Below are 20,860 nucleotides of genomic sequence, written 5' to 3'. Positions count from 1 at the left end.
TTTTTTTTTGTAATTGGATATGTCTTGGTGGCATTCAACCTCTTAAATGTATAGGATCATCATCCCCCGCTCAGCAAATGGGTTCCCAACCTGCATTTGGTGGGTTAAAACATGATATATCCAAAGAAAGACAGAAATGCAGCTATGAGAGAAATGGTGATCTTCGTTTATGTGCAAATACCCAGGTGTATTTTGATCAGCAATTAAAAAAAACTGAGGTTACATACAAATTTAAGAAAAGGCAATTTATTGAAAAGACATTGTGTTATCTCACAGTGTTACCAATTAGGCAGCAGGGATAGTAAGAATGCAGCTCCACCTCAGGGAAAACTCAACCCAAATATCATCCAGATTTGCCTTCTCATTTACCTGTTTTTCTTTGTGTGTCGCCTTCGTTGCTGTCTCTTGCTTCTGACTGACTTTATCCACAAGGTGGGAAAACCTGGCAGCTAAGTATTCCTGATTGCAGTATCATCAAACGGTTTCAATTCCATTCCAAATTGTTGGGGAGTAATGCTGACTGGCCTGCTTGGATAAAGTATCTATCTCAAAATAATTAACCACAATCATGTTGTTTTTTGAGGGCTTTGCCTGGATTAAGGCTAATTCCAGAGTTTGCTCCTGACTGGAAGTTTCAGTGAGTGGGACTAACTCGATCTAGAAATCTGAGGCAGTTCTGAAATTTCTGGAGGCACAAACTGGTCACCTCCTCTTGTCGTCTCCAAACCTGGTTATCTCAAATAGATAGTGCTACCTCCCACCCACCACCAGCACCACTACAGAGAATGGTCACAACCCACCACTCTTGCTCTGTGGCTCTAGTGAGAGTGTACTATGTGAGAGTAAAATGAAATATTACATTTAGCATTTTCTCAAAATGTTCCTATGGGACAAGTTAGCTGCCATGAATACCAAAAGAGGCCCCTGACACCTACAAAGATAAAAGGCAATGTCCAAAAGAATAAGTTACCACAACACTTGTATGTCTAGTAAGACTTGGAACATGGAGTTTGTCCATCCTCCATCTCTCCTTCCTCCCTTCTCTTCTTCCCAACTTTCTTTATTTTCCTTTCGCCTGTAATGGGCTCCTGAATCATTTGAACTTCTTGTCTCTATTCTGTCAACAGTCATCAGAGCTATAAGAAGAAATATTCCTTCCATATTTGACACTTGTACGTGATTCCAAGCAGCATTTAAAAACCGCTAAAGACCTAGGACAGGGAACCCTGGTGGTGTAGTGGTTAAGTGCTATGGCTGCTAACCAAAGGGTCGGCAGTTCAAATCCGCCAGGCGCTCCTTGGAAACTATGGGGCAGTTCTAGTCTGTCCCATAGAGTCACCGTGAGTCGGAATCGACTCGACCGTACTGGGTTTGGTTTTTTTGGTTTTGGTTTAAAGACCTAGGAAAGAAGACTTTGGACTAGGAGACAAAGTGTTCATAGATAAAGCTACTATGTTACTATTGAATTAGTTAATTAGCATGGTTGCCTTATTTTCTGTCAAAAGGAGACTGAACAAATATACCACACTTTTCCCTCCACTGGGACTTATTAAAACACATGGGCATTTAACTTTTGCAAGATAACAATCCTGCATTACAATGTCATCCTGACAGGGACACTAAATCTCTGTGAGAATACGCTCTAGGTTTTTAATACACAATCAAAATTATCATTGCCTAATTAAAACATGTTTGAAAGGAAGTGAAGGATAAACTAGTAAAATAGGAAAACAAGGAAAATCAATGTGCTTTTCCTCAAGCAAGAAGCCGGAGAGAAAATGCAGTAGAGGTTCTTTGCTGATCTAGCAAAAGCTCTGGGTACGTGATATATTACAATGTGGCTAAGCATTTCTATTTCAGGCCAATAAAAAAGTAACCACTGAGGAAAATGTAGTAACCTTGGTTCATGTAATACCGTTAAAATATAACTTTCATATACTTTTGCTTTTCTGCCGATATGCAAGATTTCGGCTAAGCCTAAAAGTGCCTCTTTGAAAAATAAAATCTAGAGCAAGCAGTGCATTTCCCAGCATCAGAGGGTTACCTAATTAAATAATACTTTGATATTTCCAATGAGCCAAGGAAATAACAGAATTCTTGAAGATGCCAGAGAGATTAAAATTTCCACGACCTGGCTTATTATAATCAGAGCCTCGTGAATGGCTATTTCTTTTCCTAGCAGTAGGAGGCTCTGCAGTAGGTTAAGTCACTTGGTTGTATTTTCCCGTGTTCCTCATTGCATTAAAAATACATTGTGCCAGCCCCCTGCAGCTGTGAAATTTATTCCATCAGCGCATATGTTTGACCAGACGAGTGCTTTTGACAAACTGAAAAACATTTCTCTGTCATTCACGTGACCTACCTCCAAATTACATGCGGACCAGTTTCCAAGGACCCAGGTGTAGCAGGGGGTCACCGGGCAGGTTTTCTGCTGGGTAAGCTCTGTGGGGCATGGCCGTCCTTCTCCGTGGGTGGGCATATTGATAAATCGAGTCCTGCTCATTCGACCTAAAATGATAAGGTAGCTGTCAGCTGTTTGGTTAGAGTTTGGCTTGAGAAGAGAATTCAAGGATAGAATGTTGCTTTACACCAGTAGGTCTTCAGTAGAATACACTGAACTCTGTCCTGTCCACCTTTCAGCTTTTCTGCCATTTTAATTTAGGTTTCTATGAAAAGACACAGGCTATCTAGGTCTATGGAAACCCTGGTGGTATAGTAGTAAGAGCTACAGCTGCTAACCAAAAGGTTGGCAGTTCAAATCCACCAGGAGCTGCTTAGAAACCCTATGGGGCAGTTCTACTCTGTCCTACAGGGTTGCTATGAATCGGAATTGACTCGATGGCAACTTTTTTTTTTTTTTTTTTTGGTTTTATTTAGGTCTGCATAATTTTAAAGAGCCTCAAATTCTGTCTTCTACTTCTTTAGTCTTCAGATGTCTAAACTCTGTATTGTTGCCAGATAGATTGTACCTGTAAACTCTCAGTAGAATGTTAATTCATTTAACAAATATTTATTTATTAAGCATGATCCAGGCCACTACCCATCTGTCAGTTTGGCATACTATAGCGACTTGCATGTTGCTCTGATGCTGGAAGCTATGCCACAAATATTTCACATACCAGCAGGGTCACCTATGGTGGACAAGTTTCAGCAGAGCTTCTAGACTAAGACAGACAAGGAAGAAAGGTCTGGTAATCTACTTCCAAAAATCAGCCAATGAAAACTTTATGGATCACAACAGAGCACTGTCCAAGTTGCTTGCTTTGGACATGTCATCAGGAAAGATCAATCTTTAGAGCAGAATATCATGTGTGGTGAAGTAGAGGGCCAGCAAGGGACAGGGAGACCCTGGGTAAGAAGGATTGACACAATAGCCACAACGATGGTGACTGTGAACAGGCTGTTGATTGTGAGGATGATGCAGGACTGGACAACATTTCCTTCTGTTGTCCATAAAATCGCCGTGAGTTGGAGTCAACTTGATGGCTACTAACGATAATAACATGATGCAGGCATCCTGCTATGTGCAAGGGACACACATGTGAGGGGTCTGCCCTCACAGACCTTACATTCTGGGCAAGACTACAAACGTTAAACAAAAATTTTATGGAGACAGTTGGATCTTCTTTGTGAGTTAGGTTCTAAATTAGCAAATAAGGTAAAAACTGTAGATAATTAAAATAATCCAAGAAAATTCCTTAGACAGTGTTACCTCGAGGTTCTAATAGTGTCTCCCAATTAATTCAACGTAGCCAATTTTCCTAGAGATTTAGGACCAACTTATTTCTTCACTGAGCACAAAATAAAGTCACTGGCTTGTGTGAAGGAGTGACGGTGTTTGAAAATAGATATGGTCAAATACAACAGTCCTACTCTACAAAAGAAGGCAAATGGGAATAAGAATGACTGAGAAAACAGCAGGGCAATGTCTCATGTCCTCCTATGCCCACTCGTGGGCATTAGCTCACACACTTGTTTACTGGAATAGTGGATGGAATACCTACCACTACAATATTGAAATGTTTGTGTGTTCTCTCTTTTCCTCTCTCACACTCAGTCTTGCTTTCTCTCTCTGGCTCACATTCCCTTTTACTCTCTTTTTATTGATGAGGTACTGAGTTTATACACTTTAACTTGTATTAGTTATTAGTGGATACAATGCACTTCTATTGTTTTTATGAAGTTAATTATGTAATTATATTTGTGATAAATGTAAAAGAGGAAAAAAAGGGAGGAGTTCTAGAAGAAACAGAATTCTCCTTAGAAGCAAGGATGGCGGGTTTCAACTTGCTTACTCTGTACACATCATTAGGAAAGACCAATTGCTAGAAAAAACAAAAAACCAAACCTGTTGCCATCAAGGGAGTCAGTGAAAACTAGAGAAACCTTCACTGAAACGGACTGACAAAATAACAACAATAACGGACTCAAACATACCAATGATCCTGAAGGTGGCATCAGACTGGGCAAGGTTTTATTCTGTCATAGATAAGGTTGCCATGAGTCAGAGCTGACTCAGTGGCAACCTACAAGAACAACAACAAGAGAACATGTAATGGAGCTGCAGCCAGGTCTGGGAAAGAATCAGAGAGTATTCCTACGAGTAGTTGAGATTTCAGCAGGAATCTAAAGAGTTGTAAGCCGGACATGATATATGGAGTGTCCCATATGAAAGCATGTGAAGAGGTCCTGAGATGCAAAGCAACATGACATATTTGAGGACCTGAGAGAACACTGAAGTGGCTACAGCAAGGAGAGTGGGGCGAGGATAGCTGGAGACAATGCTTTTAAACCTGTTAAAAGGGAGGTCAAAGATTCTACAGTTATGTCCTAAGACAAATGAAAAGCCAGTGATGGCTCCGCTTCTAAATAGAATTTCCTTGAAAGCACCAGATGGGAATAATTGCCCAGTGCCTCCAAGTTCAGTGGTAAGTAAGGGTGGCTCACACTTTCAGAGGACCGGACCTCTTACGGGCCACGAGGATGTTATAATGGATTTGGTGGTAAACTAATTCCTTCTGAGAAGACCCTTGAAGAAAACTAGGATGTTTTAATCACTAGATTCTAAATTCCCTGAGGTTTAGTCTTCTATCCCTAATGTGGTTTTCATATACCTTAGGCACTAACTGAGAAAACCCTGGTGGCATAGGATTAAGTGCTATGGCTGCTAACTAAAAGGTCGGCAGTTCAAATCCTCCAGAGCTCCCTGGAAACTCTAAGGGGCTGTTCTACTCTTTCCTATAGGGTCCCTATGAGTCCTAATCGACTCAATGACAACAGATTTTTTTACACACTAATTTTTTGTTTAAATAATGCTTTTAAGCCTACATGATACTATCTGATTTCTGAAAATGTGTGATAATATAATATCAGTAACATTTGTTGAGCAGTTATCATGAGCTACGCAACGTTATAAATACTTTATATGCCCTGACTGACTTAATACTCATAACTACCTTAGAGGAAATTCCTACTGTTATTCCCATAGAGCTTAAATAACTTTTCTAAAGTCAAAAAACTAGTGAATTGCAAAAAGGATTCAAACTCAAGAAGTTTTGCTCCAGAGGCTGTCATACTTAATCATGATGCTAGGTAGACACAGGCAAGAAAGCCAGGGTATCTACCTATCTATAGCTTTCATTGGAGACATAAAAGAAACTTTGGATAGTGGTAAAATACACATCAACAATAACACAGGCTTGGTGAACAAGACAATCTCCCCATTCTGCACCCTTGGCCACTGAGGTCCTTTACGGAATATATGTGGTTGAACAGTTCTTCCCAGCATCTCTCAGGTCAAACCAAAGAGGTCAGTTTATTTATGTGAAATGTCCTCCCTGCTTCATAAGTGCATTTGGCCCAAGATTATACATTACGCCTTGCATAAATACTCTTCATTTTATAACAATATTTCTGCTTATTATCTCGACCCAAATACCTACTATCTTAATATCATTATAATTGTATTCTGTTCTATCCATCTCAGTAAGAATAATGGCCCTGTGGTGTTGCTTTTATCGCAGCTAAAGAGGCTCAATTTCATTATAACCAAATAACTTCAAGCTTGTGCTTAAATTGATGGCATGCTGATGGCCATTGTTTTAGAACTATTTTATTTTATTTTTTTTCCATTAAAGTGACAGATATTTTATGCTGGACATAGAAGTGGAAGAAACCAGTGAATTCAATAGAAAAACAATGATGCTATTGTTTTTTGAAATAATGAAGTCTTAAAGCCATTCATTGAAAGCACACCCATCTGATATCTCTAACTTTCGCTATCTAAACACAAAGATATTCAAACAATATCAATTACAACCAAGAATATTTTTAAACAAAGGAGTGTATAATAAATCTACACTTTGAAGTATATTGTCATGTTTAATCGGCTAACATTAAAGTTCAATAAAAAACTTTGCTAATAAAGGCATGAGAGTATAAAGCAAAACCACTGGACCTGATGTTTTTGTGGGATACACCCACTTCTTTCTGGTCAATTCCAATTCATAGTGACCCTATAGGACAGAGTAGAAATGCCCCCATAGTGTTTCCAAGGAATGGCTGGTGGATTCGAACTGCTGATCTCTTGGTTAGCAGCCATAGCTCTTAACCACCTTGCCACCGGGGCTCCTCTATTTTGTGAGATAGCTGATATTTTTAACAAGCTCTATGTTCTTTTTAAGACAGGACTATTCGGGTATCTAAGTTATATGACCAGAAAAAGTATACTCAAATTAAGGCCTCTCACAAATTTTGAAGCTGTAAGTCAAAAAAATCTTGCAACATGATATGTGGGCTAAAAAGGGGACCCCCCATCTCACAAAGTAGTGGAATTGCAAACGTCAGCTTGGAAGAAGTATTCAACCAAGTAATGATGAGTCGGCAACAGTTAATCCACCAAGGACCCTAAGAGCAAGAGCCTGAAAGAACTGTTTGGGGGATAATGAATTTTGATGAGAGAAACAAAGGGGTCGGGGATGCAGTCAAATTAATGATTTTTAAAGATATGAAGTCTCTAGTCAGAAACAGTTCTCCCGAACCTGTCAGTAAATGATGTGAGTACATCAAAGTGAGGCACTGGTAGCTCAGTGGTAAAACTCCTACCTTCCATGCTGGGGAGCCAGGTTCAATTTCTGGCCAATGCACCTTCTGTGCAGCCACCACCTATCTGTCATTGGAGGCTTGCGTGCTGCTATGATGCTGAATGGGTTTTAGTGGAGCTTGCAGACTAAGACCAACTAGACAAAGAGGCCTGGTAATCTACTTCTGAAAATCAGTCAGTGAAAACCCTATGGATCACGATGGTCCGACCTACAACTGATCATGGCGACGATGGTGCAGGACTGGGCAGCATAGCGTTCCCTTGTGCATGGGGTCACCGTTTGTTGGGGGCCAACTGTATGACAGCAGACAACACATGAAAGTACTTTAACTCCTCTGAGCATGAATTTCCTGTTATGCAAAATTAAACTAAGAATACAGAAAGTCCTTATTATCTGAGAATAATTCATACTGGGGGAAAAGTCTGTTAAAGTGACTCCATTTAAAATGGGAGCTAAATAATTTTTAATAACAAAAACATGTTTATGTGGGACTCTTTTCTGGAACTAAAAACTATGCAAGCGCGTTTGTTTTTAGAATGGCAACTATGCACTCATTCTCAGGACAAAGAATAAATCGGTCATTGCTATTCTTTGCATGACTTTATGATTGCACTGTAAAAGATCCACAATTTCATGGCCGATTTTCACAGCTTGATCATAGTATCATTTAAGCCTTTGAGTAGCTTTTTAATCAATTTTCCTACGGGCTTCCTTTAAATGTGAAGATCACTCCGTTTCCGTATGCCCACTGTTGTCAGTACACAATTCATTTGCAGCTATAGATTGACCAAGAAACCCCATGGCGGGCACCGACAGGACCCTTGTGTTAATGGAGACATGTGGACTACAGATAGCATTGTAAATGGTCAGGTCATTAGTGAACATTTTTATGTTACTAGGGCTTCCTACAAAACTCACAATTGTGGGGATTCTGATGAAGAGTATTTAGATAATGAGGACTGCCTGGACATATGTCGCATGGGTTATATGGATCAAAGAAATACTGTATATAAAAGCCCCTTACACAGTATTTAAAATACAGTAGGTGCTTGTTACAGCTTTGTTATGATATTAAATATTTATTTATTTAAAAAAAATACTTTTTCGTATCTTTTCCTAGGCCCTGAAGCAAGCTTACAATGAGTATTGTTATGGTTTGAATTGTGTCCCCTCAAAGTATATGGGGGAACACATATGGGAATGGGTGTTCCTTATCATGTTAATGAGCCAATATTACTGTAGGGTGTGTCTTAAGTCAATCTCTTTTGAGATATAAAAGAGCAGATTAAGCAAGTAAGCAAGCAAGCAAAGATGGAGGATGATAGGTGCCACACCACATGAAGATCACCAAGGAACCAAAGAACAAGGACTAAGAGCTGACAGATGGGAAATCTTCCCCTAGAGCTGGCATGCTGGATTCAGACTTCTAGCCTCCTAAACTGTGAGAGAATAAATTTCTGTATGTTAAAACCACTCACTTATCGTATTTCTGTTACAGCAGCACTAGGTAATTAAGACAAGTATATAAAGCAAGCCCTTTGTTCCCTCCTGTATTTTATTGGGCTTTTTATATTAATAATACTCAACTATGGAATCCACAATTATTCAGCCTGGTCCCAACCCACCAAATTACTTACACTCCAGCCTGGACTCCTTAGGCCCCCAGAATAGGAAAGAAGTTTACTGCCATACATATTCTCACACTTCCTGACTGAGAGTGGAAGAATTTCATGGGAAACTCTATCTGAACCCTCTTGCTAGGGTTTATATATTTCAGTAAAAGCTTAAGATATGGGGCTACGTATCTTTCGGGAACACAGGGCGAAATGGTCAATATGGATATGTTGAATGAGCATCACCAGTGAGATAAAGGAGCAGAAATCAATATTTTCCTCTGTTCGTCTACTCTTCAGTTCATAGGAGACAGGTACTCCCTACAAAACGTGTTTCCAATCTAATAAAGACACACATTATGGAAAGGTAAGTTTGCAAGCAATTCTCCTTTTAAGCCTTTTCCTCTTCTTCCTTGAGGATTATTGATACCTCACTATAAGCAATGGTGGCATTGGACTTAGTTTTAAATTCATGGTACAGACTCTAAAGAAATATAGTGAAGCATACTAGAAAAAAAAGAAAAACAGAGAGGCCAATAGTGGTATCTGAAAATAGGCTTAAAGCACATTAGACCAGACTACTCTCCCACTGAGCTCAGCAGTAGCCAGACTTCACTCTGAGACTCTACTGACAAAGGGGACTTGGAAAGTTTTAAGCAATAAAAATATCTCAAAAATGATTAAAATTTGTCAATTTAAACATTCACAAATTGACATGGAATCAAACGCAATGGTTCTCTGTTCTGACCATACTTTAACACCAAAGTGACCAGCCAGCAAGCATCTTTACAATGATATACTTTAAGCAGTGATTCTTCTGTGGCCCTAACACATTGCCATTGAGCCAACTGAATATTATGGTACTTAATTACTTTGGAAAACTTGGATATAACCCAGACAATGCAAAGTATATATCCAGGGGAAAATGGAAAGGGAAATATTAAGACTAGAGAGAATAATAAAGAAGATATCTATTTAGTCTTAAACAAATACATCATTAAATATTTGAGCAATTTACATGAATTTATCTGTCTTTTTAGGCTGGGCTCTCTAGAGGGGCAAAACCAACGAAGTGTGTGTGTGTGTCTGTATATATATATACATTTTATACATGTAAATATGGTAACATATTTACATGTATAAAATGCATTGGAGTTTATAGGTATTATGATGATTAAGGTTATGTATCTTATGAAGTGACCTTGAGTTTTATAGCATGCTATGTGAATATTATTACAAGTTTGCTTTCTATGGGGACATTCTTTTGAATATGAGTTGAATTTTCAGGGCGTATGCCCAATTGTGGTAGGGAATGGTCATCCAGAAGCAGACAGAGGGTTGCAGCTTGAACACTGTACAGAACGAGGTGTCAAGTAGATGGTAATCTTTCCTGATGTGTACAAAAAAATTGTGTTACTGAATAAAATGTTTCAAATATTTTTTTCTTAAGCTCTTGGTACCTGTGAATTGGCATCGACTTGATGGCAACAGGTTTGGCTTTGTTTTAAATGAGCCCTGGTGGCACAACGTTTAAGTGTTCAGCTGTTAACCTAAAGGTTAGCAGTTCAAATCCACCCAGTGGTTCTGTGGGAGAAAGACCAGGTGATCTGCTCCCATAAAGATTACAGCCTAGAAAACCCAGGGAAGTAGTTCTACTCTGTCACATGGGGTTGCTATGAGTTGAAAATCGACTCGACAGTACCTAAAAATGACATCCAGTATCAACCCTGACTCATGGCAACCCCAAGTGTGTCAGAGTATGGTGCTCCATAGGGTTTTCATTGGCTGATTTTTTGGAAGTAGATAATCAGACATTTCTTCTGAGGTGCCCCTGGGTAGACTTGAACTTCCAAACTTTCAGTTAGCAGCTGAGAGCATTAACTGTTGGAGCTGCCCAGGGACTCCTACCTAATATTAAAAAAAAAAAAAAAATATTAGATGGTAGCAAATACTAGCAGATGACTAAATAAATAAAAACGAACCAAAGGGATATGAGCAAAATACGTATTAAAAGCTGGTCCTGCTCAATGAATTTTATTCACAAATGTCTTTGTGTTTGAGGCAATTTATCGGATAATACCTTCTGTCATGCTGTAAAAGTATTCCTCATTATGGGGGGCAGAGCAGCTAAATTAACTGAGTGACTACTATGTGCTGCGGAATATAGACGATATACCATATTCCTGTTTAGCTCTTTCCCTGTCCTCATCCTGCTTTGTTCATTCCCCCTCCTCTCAGAGCATCATTCCCCTACCCTCTCTAAATAGATTACTTCAACAAGAATCCCAGTCTCAGGCTCTGCTTCCACACAGATATTCATATTCTCATTTAATATGTTATAAACTAAAGCTCAGAGAAATTAATAATCTTTGTGAAATCACACAGCTAGAAGAACTAGAACAAAGGCTTGTCTTCCTCCAAAAGCATGTCTTTCCAATACCTCATTTGCTCCATGTCATAGGCATCAGGTACTATGAAGTTCAGTTGTTAGATCACGGAATTTGGAGCATTGTGCTTAGGTCTACCTTCTGCAACAGATTTGGCACCTGTAATTCATACACTTCATATTTTTCTTTAGTAAAAGGAAGATTATTGTACTAAAACCGTTCTCTGTGATAACTCTATTTGCTTTTGAGTACTTGTCCTGGTAAATTTTTGAAAGCAACAAGAAGTCAGATTATGTATAAAATGCTCAGTTTCATGCTTCTCTTTAGGCTTGACATCTACCAAAAAGTGGCTGAAACTGTACTTTTCATTTATCTTCACAAGTGTCACCTATAGATTTTTAGCGAAGTTGGCTTATTTTAAATGCAAATTTTGTTTCACATACACACATTGGGGGATATCGATTTAGGATCAAAGGCCATTATCCAAAGTAGAAAAAAATTATAGTCAAGATCTGGAACTTAAAGACAGGTCCCCTGCACGTGTTTGTCAATGTGTAGAGATGGATGATGGGGTAAAGATTCCTCATTCAGTGCTGCAGTCCTTGTAGATCAAATCCGAGAAGGCAGTTAGTTAGGGCGAGGTTGGGTCTGAGAGCCCATGGTGCCATGGGTTTCCCTACAGAGAGATTCCCTAGATTTTCAGAAATTTCCTTCAGTCGCCCAGATACCTTTCATCCTAGGTAACATCCGACTTTAGGCAAGATAAAGCTTCTATAGGATTTTCGTATCTATCTATCTATCTAAAACAGAGGTCAGTTAATCCAGGAACCAACAAGGCCACCGGTTTAGAAGTAAAGATAGACCATGGCATCACTGTGGTGGGACAGATCTTTTAAGGACAGAAGATTAAGCACCTTTTGCTTTGCTTTGGAAACCCTGGTGGCGTAGTGGTTAAGTGCTACGGCTGCTAACCAAAGGGTCGGTAGTTCGAATCCACCAGGTGCTCCTTGGAAACTCTATGAGGCAGTTCTACCCTGTCCTGTAGGGTCACTATGAGTCAGAATCGGCTCGACGGCACTGGGTTTGATTTGGTTTTGGTTGCTTTGCTTGGCTATTAAAAAAAAAAAAAACCTCCAGATTTTTCCATGGTAGAGTGTGTATATGTGTTCTGGCTGCTTATTTCCAGTTTTATTCTAAATGATCATATTTCAGTTCCATTAAAAGCTAGCAAAGCTAGATGGGCACTGTAAGTAGCTGTGATATAAACAGCAGAAATAGCCAATTAGGAGCCCCTCATTGGACTCAAGATATAAAAGTAAGCAGAGTGATTTTGGCCATCCTGGAGCTACTGTATTTTTACACAAACAACACATGTCTTCTATGTTTGTTTGCCAATCATGCCCTCCCCCATGAGGCATTTTTGGAAGCATGTTATGGTAATTTTTTTTATAGCAACATGTAAAAAAAATTTTTGACACAGTTGTGCTGACAAAAATACCTCACGGGGGAGGGTGCAGTTGGCAAACGAAAGTAGATTTGTGTAAAAATGTGATACACTCTGACCATTCTTTTTAGAGAAAAGAGTCACACATTCTCTATCTGTAGGACTGGCTACTTGGAGATATATTCCTTTTAAATGAACCAGATACAATGTAAAATTATGGATTATGAAACTAAGTATGCATTTAGGATATTTAAGATTCAGACAGACTTCTTAAAACATTAATATATGTCACGGTGCTTTGCATTCCAATCTGGGATCTATTGCCTCTGCTTTTCCTAAAAATACTTAAAAATTATGAGAATTTTAATAATATGATATAGCACCCAACCCAGGGCCATGTATGTAACAGTTGATGAATAAATTCATATTGCTATAATTAAATGCAGTGATTACACAATGTCAGATGCAAAGAAACACAGTAAAACAAATGGGGGCTTTTAAGACCCTGAATGTGGGTTCAAATCTTTCCTCCACAATTAACAAGCTGTGTGACCTTGGACAAGTTACTTAATTGGCTGTCACCTTACCTGTAAAATTAAGGCTATACTTCATAGCGCTGTTGTGAAAAATTACTAAAATACTCCTGGCATCAGTAGTTGTGTCCTCCATTAACAGCAATAAGTATGCTGAATGAAATAATTCAATCTCAAAAGGACAAATATTGTATGACATCACTTACACAAAAAAACAATAAGAGGCAAACATATAGAGACCAAAGTTTATTAGTGGTTATGAGAGGTAGGACAGAGGGGGAAAGAGTGGGTTATTGCTTATGGAATACTGTATTTCAGTTTATCGTAATGGAAAACCCTCATTGATTGTGGGTAGGGGTGCACAGCCCATTAATATACTTGCTGTCAATAAGCTGTATACCAGTAAAAAGTTGAATTGGCAAAAGTCGTGTGATAGATATAATTTACCGTGACAGGGGGGAAAAAAAAAGAGTAGCTGCTTAGGTTTCTTATGAACAACCAAACATCTCATGGGATTTGATTCCTTGGTTTGGAGGTTTAGGGTCATGGTTTTCTGCGACATCTCAGTTAATTGGTTTAATATTGTATTTACTGCTTTTTTTCTACCTCCTAGTTTGTTGCATAGTGTCTGAGGTCTTAAAAATTTGCAAGCAGCCATCCAAGGTACAACAGCTGGTCTCTATTTTCCTGGAGCAACAGGGAAAGAAGAAGAGTCAGGAATAGGAAGAAAAAATGGAACATGTGGCTAATTGCCTCCATAAACAACTCTTCCTTTTGCCATGAGACCAGAATAAACAGTATGGTACCTGGCTACCATTACTGAACATTTTGATCAATGATTCTGTAGAAGAATCCTGATCAAAAGGGTGAAAAATATAGAACATAATTTCAAATTCTCATGGAATCCACACTTTCTGGAGCCATGGAGGCTGTATGAACCCCTGAAACTATTGCTCTGAAATAATCTTTAAACCTTAAACCAAAAATATTCCCTGAAGTCTTTTTTTTTTTTTTTAATTTATTGTGCTTTAGGTGAAAAGTTTACAAATCAAGTCAGGCTCTCATACAAAAATTATACACACCTTGCTGTGTACTCCTAGCTGCTCTCTTCTTAATAAGACAGCACATTCCTCCTCTCCACCCTGTATTCCCCGTGTCCATTCAACCAGCTCCTGTACCCCTCTTCCTTCTCATCTCGCCACTAGACCACATAGTCTTAAGTGTCTTCTTGAGCCAAGAAGCTCACTCCTCACCAGTATTATTGTCTATCTTATAGACCAGGCCAATCCCTGTCTGTAAAGCTGACTTGGGGAATGGCCCCCATCTTGGGCTAACAAAGGGTCTGGGGACCATGACCGTCAGGGTCCCTCCAGTGTAAGTCAGATCATTAAACCTGGTCTTTTTACGAGAATTTGAAATCTGCATTCCACTGTTCTCCTGCTCCATCAGGGATTCTCTGTTGTGTTCCCTGTCAGGGCAGTGATTGGTGGTAGCCAGGCACCATCTAGTTCTTCAGGTCTTAGGCTGATGGAGTCTCTGGTTTATGTGGCCTTTTTGGTGGTAGCCAGGCACCATCTAGTTCTTCAGGTCTTAGGCTGATGGAGTCTCTGGTTTATGTGGCCTTTTCTGTCACTTGGCTTCATCTTTACCATATGTCTTTGTTGTTCTTCATTGTCCTTTGCTCCAGGTAGATTGAGACCAATTTACGCATCTTAGATGACCTCTTGCTAGCGTTTAAGACCCCAGATGCCTCTCACCAAAGTGAGATACAGAACGTTTTCTTAATACGTTTTGTTACGCCAATTGACCTAGATGTCCCCTGAAACCATGGTCCCCAGACCCCGTCTCTGCTACTCTGGCCTTTGAAGCATTTGGTTGTATTCAGGGAACTTCTTTGCTTTTGGTTTAGTCTAGTTGTACTGACTATCTCTGTGTTGTATATTGCCCTTCCCTTCACCTAAAAAAATTTGTGTCTACTATCTTGTTAGTGAATATCCCTCTCCTTCCCTCCCACCCTCATAACCATCAAAGAATATTTTCTTCTGTGTTTAAACTTTATCTAGAGTTCTTATAATAGTGGTCTTATACAATATTTGTCCTTTTGCAATTGACTAATTTCACTCAGCATAATGCCTTCCAGGTTCCACCATGTTATGAAATGTTTCACAGATTCATCATTGTTCTTAATTGTTGCATAGTATTCCATTGTGTGAATAATCATAATTTATCCATTCATCCGTTGATGGGCATCTTGGTTGCTTCCATCTTTTTTGCTTTTTGAAGTCTTCTTAAAACCAAAAGATAGTCTAGCTTAACTAGTAAAGAATGTCTGCCTTGAGTATTGTGCTTTTTTAAGACTTATCTCTATGGGATCAAATTGCAAACAGCAACCTTAAAGATTAGATAGGGACCTTAGGGGGCGGTGAGTTTATTTTAACAGGGGAGGAACAATTTGGAAATGGAGGGTGAGAAAGGTTGAACAACTCAAAGAATAGTAGTCAGTGTCACTGAATCATATGTGTACAAACTGGTGTATGTTCTGCTGTGTATATTCTCAACAACAGCAACAAAAATAAATTATTAAAAGTAATTAATATTCTATTATTTTACGGATCCTACAACTTGCGATGGAAAAGCCAGCTCTAAAACCCAGGCCTTCTGGTTTCTTTTCTAGTCTTTCATTTTTTCCATTCTGCCACCTAGCTTCTCTTATTCTCTTGCTATAGGAACTAATTACTTGATACAGTAAATCAACTTGAACTGTTATAACTATAGTACTGTTCCCGACCAAGGACACCACATAGGTCAAATCTTATGCAGGTACCAAATTTAAGGTTATTTACTGGCTTGCTCTTGAAATCTCAGGACAAAAATAATCATATGCATAAAAATAAACAAGCAAGAAAAAGTACTGGAAATCACAAAGTGGTGATATTTTGGAGTTAATATATTTCTTTTTTTTTTTTTTAATTATGGGCAGGAGTTGGCAGAAAAAAAGCATGCCATCTGGGATTTGTGACAGGCAGGCTGAATACAGTATAGAAAAAAGAAAAATACTATAAACTCATGTACAATGAAGTAAAAAATACAAAACGGAAAAAAAACATGTTCTGGGATTAATAACACTCTTAGAATGTTATCAGTTAAATAATAATTATGAATAATTCATGATATGCTAAATTTCGGGAGTTCTACATTCCACTGAACTAATTACAAGCTTTGATCTTTGAAATCTATCTAAAAAGATCCCTTAGTGGAAGCTTAGAATCAGTCTCTCTCTCACCTGAAATAAATTGGATTCAAACTGTTTTGACCTTGAAATCTTTAACACAATTAGAAAGTATACGCCAAGCATCAGATGTTCATTAAAGAAGCAATTCAGATGCTTGGAAAATAAAATAAAAGCTCATTTCAAAAGTTCCCCTCAGATCGAGGTAGTTCTGTAAGTTTGATGGTAAAGTGTGGCTGGTGGGGAACCATTTGGGATATCTAGCTCACAGGTTTCCCTCTACTATCCAGTGAATTCATCCACAGAGATGATTTTGTGAACTTCTGTCTTTGATAAAGAAGTCAGCCAAGAGCCGCAGGTGCTGAAGCTTGATGCCCGCGCCCCTTGCTTCCTTCCTTTAATGTGGCTAAATTAACCCCATCGCCTCTTGTGGTCTCTGCCCCATTGCCACAACCAGTTGGAAACGAGAAAGCAGCTCATACAATAGGCAGCCGCTGGCATGTTGTCTTAGAGGAGACAAGCCGCAGATGTTCTCCAATGATAGCTTCCAACACTTTCAGCTCCAGCATTTGGTCTCTTTTAAGAAACAAGTTAATCTGCATCATACATTTCTGCATTTGATTATTGTGGTGTGTTTTCAGGTTGTGCTGCATGAAGATTAAGACATGATTTAAATACAAAATTCTCTCACTTTGGAAACGTTACCATCTTCCGAAGGAGTGATGCTTAGAAAAACTGCAATGCTGTAAGAATGGAGCTGGAAGCAAGGGTGGATTAACCAGTAAGCATGGTATGCACCTGCTGGCATTGAGCAAGGTATGTACAGGCTTAATTGTATTTACTTGCTAATCTGTGGTGAGCAATTTCACATGGGTTTCACCACATCTCTAACGTGGTGAAATCGTGCACTGCAGATTGGTGGGAAGGCACAATCGGGCCTGTGTGTATGTTGCCTGTTGGGTAATGTGGCCCTGGCTGGAAAGCTAGAATGGGGGGAGAAGCTAAGGTTTGGGGCTGGTGGGGTATGACACAATCACAAAGGCTGCCTCAGCACAGTTCTGAGGGTAGGGGCTTATAACTCAAGGGTCGTGTGTCCTATTCCTTTTTATACTGCTCAATTTCTTTTTTAAGATGGAGATGGGGCACAAATAAAAATAATAAAAACTCATCTTTATATTTTCATCTGTAGGTCTTAACATAAAGCCTTGAATAGAAAAATGAGTCAAAACAAGGCTTACGAGATTGAACACTGGAAAGCTGGGTAAAGAAAACATTAGTTAAAGGAATTATGGCATCACCTTGTGATTCATTTTGGACATAAATATTACCTCCTCAGTGGCCTTTCCTCCCCCAATCTCCTTCAAGATGCAGTTGTTGTTAGTTACTGATGTGTCGGCTCTAACTCATGGAGACCTTACCTATGACAGAAGGAGATGCTGTCCAGTCCTCACCATCTTCATGATGGTTCACATGTTTCAGTCCATTGCTGCGTCTGCTGGGTCAACTCAACTCATTGAGGGTTTCCCTCTTTTTCACTGGCCTCCACTTTACCAAACAGACATGATGTCCTTTTCTAGTGATTGGTCTTTTCTGATGAACTGTCCAAAGTAAGCAAGTTGAAGTCTCTCCGTCCTTACTTCTAAAGAACATTCTGGTTGCATTTCTTTAAAGAATAATTTGTTCATTCTTTTGGCAAGATTCTCTTCCAATTATTCTCCCTGCTATGACCTATTTTAGTTTCCTCATAGCACTCATCACCACCTGTTATTTTTGTGTTTATTGACTGGTTTCTTTTTCTGTGTCTCCTCACCATCATCCCACTTCCCAGAGAAATGTTAGTTCTATGAAGCCAGGGGGATTTGTTTGCCTGGGATCTTATCTGATCTATTCACAGTGTATCCTCAGGACCTAGAAGAGTGCCTTGCACTCAAGAAAACATCCAATAAATATTCATGAAATGAGCAGATAATCTTCCTCTGCAGTCTGAATTTCAAGAATAGCTCTCTCAAGAGTAGTGCCCTCAGATAATTTATCTCCCATGCAGTCAATTCTGACAATGAAAGAGGACACCATTAATAATTAGACCAGGATGACAGGTTTAAACTTTATATACTTTTGTTGAAAGAATAAAGAACTGAATGAATATACACACATTTAGACTTCTGGAGGATTTCCAGAATTGAGCAGGTATCAGAATTACAGAATATATTTTTTTAAAAAGCTATTATTACATCTGACAGTTCAGAGGATCAAGACATCTAAAGGTGGTCAAAAAAAAAAATCCCTAAGAAGCTATCCTACTAGACCCTTAGAAAAAAGAGTGATAGGTGATTTATAACTGGTGCCATATTTACGTGCAAATGGATCCTTGTCAGATGATTTCTAAGTGCTTTATTCAACTTGATTTCTCCAAATACTTAACATTCTCTGCCTCGTCCCTCTGTGCCCTTAGTTCACACAATGACTTTCCTTAGGAAATCTTCCTTGTTATATTGATTGTTTGTCTTTATTATTCTAAGGATTAAAGGAAGGTGGATTTCAGCTCCAACGCTAATTGCTTAGAATTCTCCAATAGGGGGATTCAGATTTGGGAAGGTTTTTATTTTTCGTTTTCTAGCAGGCAAACAGAGTCTGATAACTTCACAGCATTAACAGAGCTCCTTGAAATACTGAAGTCATATTTTAATATTGAATGTACTATTTGCATTATTATTATTTAAATGTTGGGATAACATGGTAATCTGCTATGTTTCAGTGACTTGGTACAGTGACAAAATTAAGACTCCCAGGAAAAAAATCACAATAAGCAGATCTCTGTCTCCTTGCATTGAGCAGGTCCCTGTGTGATAATAGTACCCAAGAATCTACTTACCTAAGCAGATAAAGGGGAAAACTGGGGCTGGCTGCCTTTGGAACTTGCACTCCAGCCTGCACACTCTTCCCCTTCGAGCTTTTATGGTCCAAACCACCTGGGCAATAACAAATGCTAACTGAAATTTTTCCAATCTGCCAGGTACTGTGCTATAGGGGCACTGAGAGGAATAGCCCAGGAAGAACTCAAACAGGGTCTTTGACCCTTTAGAAAAACAAGTACTGAAATGATTCATTTACATAAGAGCAAAAGTCATAGATGCAGTAGTTAGGGGTGATGGTGAGATATTCCATGTGTGGAAAAGTCCCCTGGTGGAAAAAAGCATGCTGAAATCAAGGATATGACTGAAATCTGGTATATTAGATGAGAGAGAGAGCGAGTCATCAGGGGGGTGGAGGCTGACGGGGATAGAGAGAGGCAGGCTTGGGTAAGGTCCTGCAGGTCCTTGTGGAGCATGCTCACAATGCAGGACTTCATCCTTCCTCCTTTTTCTCATTTCAGCCTTTATCACTAGGACAGCCATACATCCCAGCAGAGGCCTTCGAGGACACAACTGCAGCGCTTATGGCTGTGGGCTAACCAGGGTGGGTAGCCTCTGGACCGAGGAATAACTGATTGTTCTAACATGAACAGGACTTCTCATTTGTATGAGCCTTTGGTGAACTCATCAAGATGAGATATTCCCTATTTATTTGGTTGCTTACTGTCTCCTGTCCCTCACCTAGGTTGTAAGCTCCATAAGAATAGGGGAAATGTCTTTATTTATTTATTTTATTTTATGGACTGCTACATCCCCCATGTATAGAACTATAACTGGCACTTAAGTATTTGTTTGATGGATAAATGAATATGTGAGTAATCTTAAATCAATAGGAAAACTCTTGATCAAATTTGCATTTGAAAAATATTAGGTTGTGACTGTGGTGTATGGATTTTGAATAGGGGATAAGGATGAGATGAAAGTGAGAGATAAGGGTGATTTAGACTATGCAGTAATCTTTAAAAGATCCTAGGTGGTCTCCAATAACCCTCTTTACTACTGGTGTGTGGGAAGGTGGAGGTGGAAACCAACATATACCAAACATCATTGTGTGTCCATCTCTATGTGTCCATCTTACATACTTCATCTCATTTAATTCTCAAACCAAAACACAAGCCTCTACAATGAAGAAGCTAAGACTCAGAAAGATCAACTTTCCCAAACAGCTGCAATTTAAACGTAGATTTACCCAATATCTTTTTATTAACACTTTACCATTTAGTTTCCTGGGGCTCTTTGTAGGCTCTGAATTGGGCAGGAAATGGCATATTCTTATTACTGGATATCGTGATTGCTACATTTTCATTGGGTGTGATGCGCTTTGCAGAAGTAGCTGCCAATTTCTCTTAGTCATATTTGCCTAACACATATCCTGGTTACTGTTTTTCAGCTCTGCCTTCTTCAAGATCTTATGGGTGAGTTCACAGACAAGTCCCTCTCCCATGCTTAGCCCTGCCTTAGTTCCTCAGACAAATCCTGACTAAAGCAGAGAATTATGAATGACCCAGCACAGCCTTTTGAAAATAGCTTAGAAATGAGTATATTCAAATGACAATGGCCCAATCACAACACTTCTAGAAAACTGCTTCCAATGTCGTTGGTTAGCTGTTAGACCTAGGTCTTGGTATCCCCTCCTCTC

The 20,860-nt window shown here is 39.1% G+C and overlaps 1 protein-coding gene across 1 annotated transcript in view; it reads right to left on the bottom strand.

Moving 5' to 3' along the window:
* Positions 1-20,860, bottom strand: part of THSD7B (thrombospondin type 1 domain containing 7B) — a 989,424-nt gene that overhangs the window by 27,841 nt on the left and 940,723 nt on the right. Inside the window, exon 21 of the mRNA XM_049889254.1 lies at positions 2,363-2,508. Coding sequence (XP_049745211.1) covers positions 2,363-2,508 — 146 coding nt within the window. The remainder of the gene's footprint in view (positions 1-2,362; positions 2,509-20,860) is intronic.

This window comes from Elephas maximus, chromosome 6, assembly GCF_024166365.1.
Source record: "Elephas maximus indicus isolate mEleMax1 chromosome 6, mEleMax1 primary haplotype, whole genome shotgun sequence".
Taxonomy (NCBI): Eukaryota; Metazoa; Chordata; class Mammalia; order Proboscidea; family Elephantidae; genus Elephas; species Elephas maximus.
Note: the sequence above shows the minus strand (reverse complement) of the source record. Positions and strands in the feature narration are given on the sequence as shown.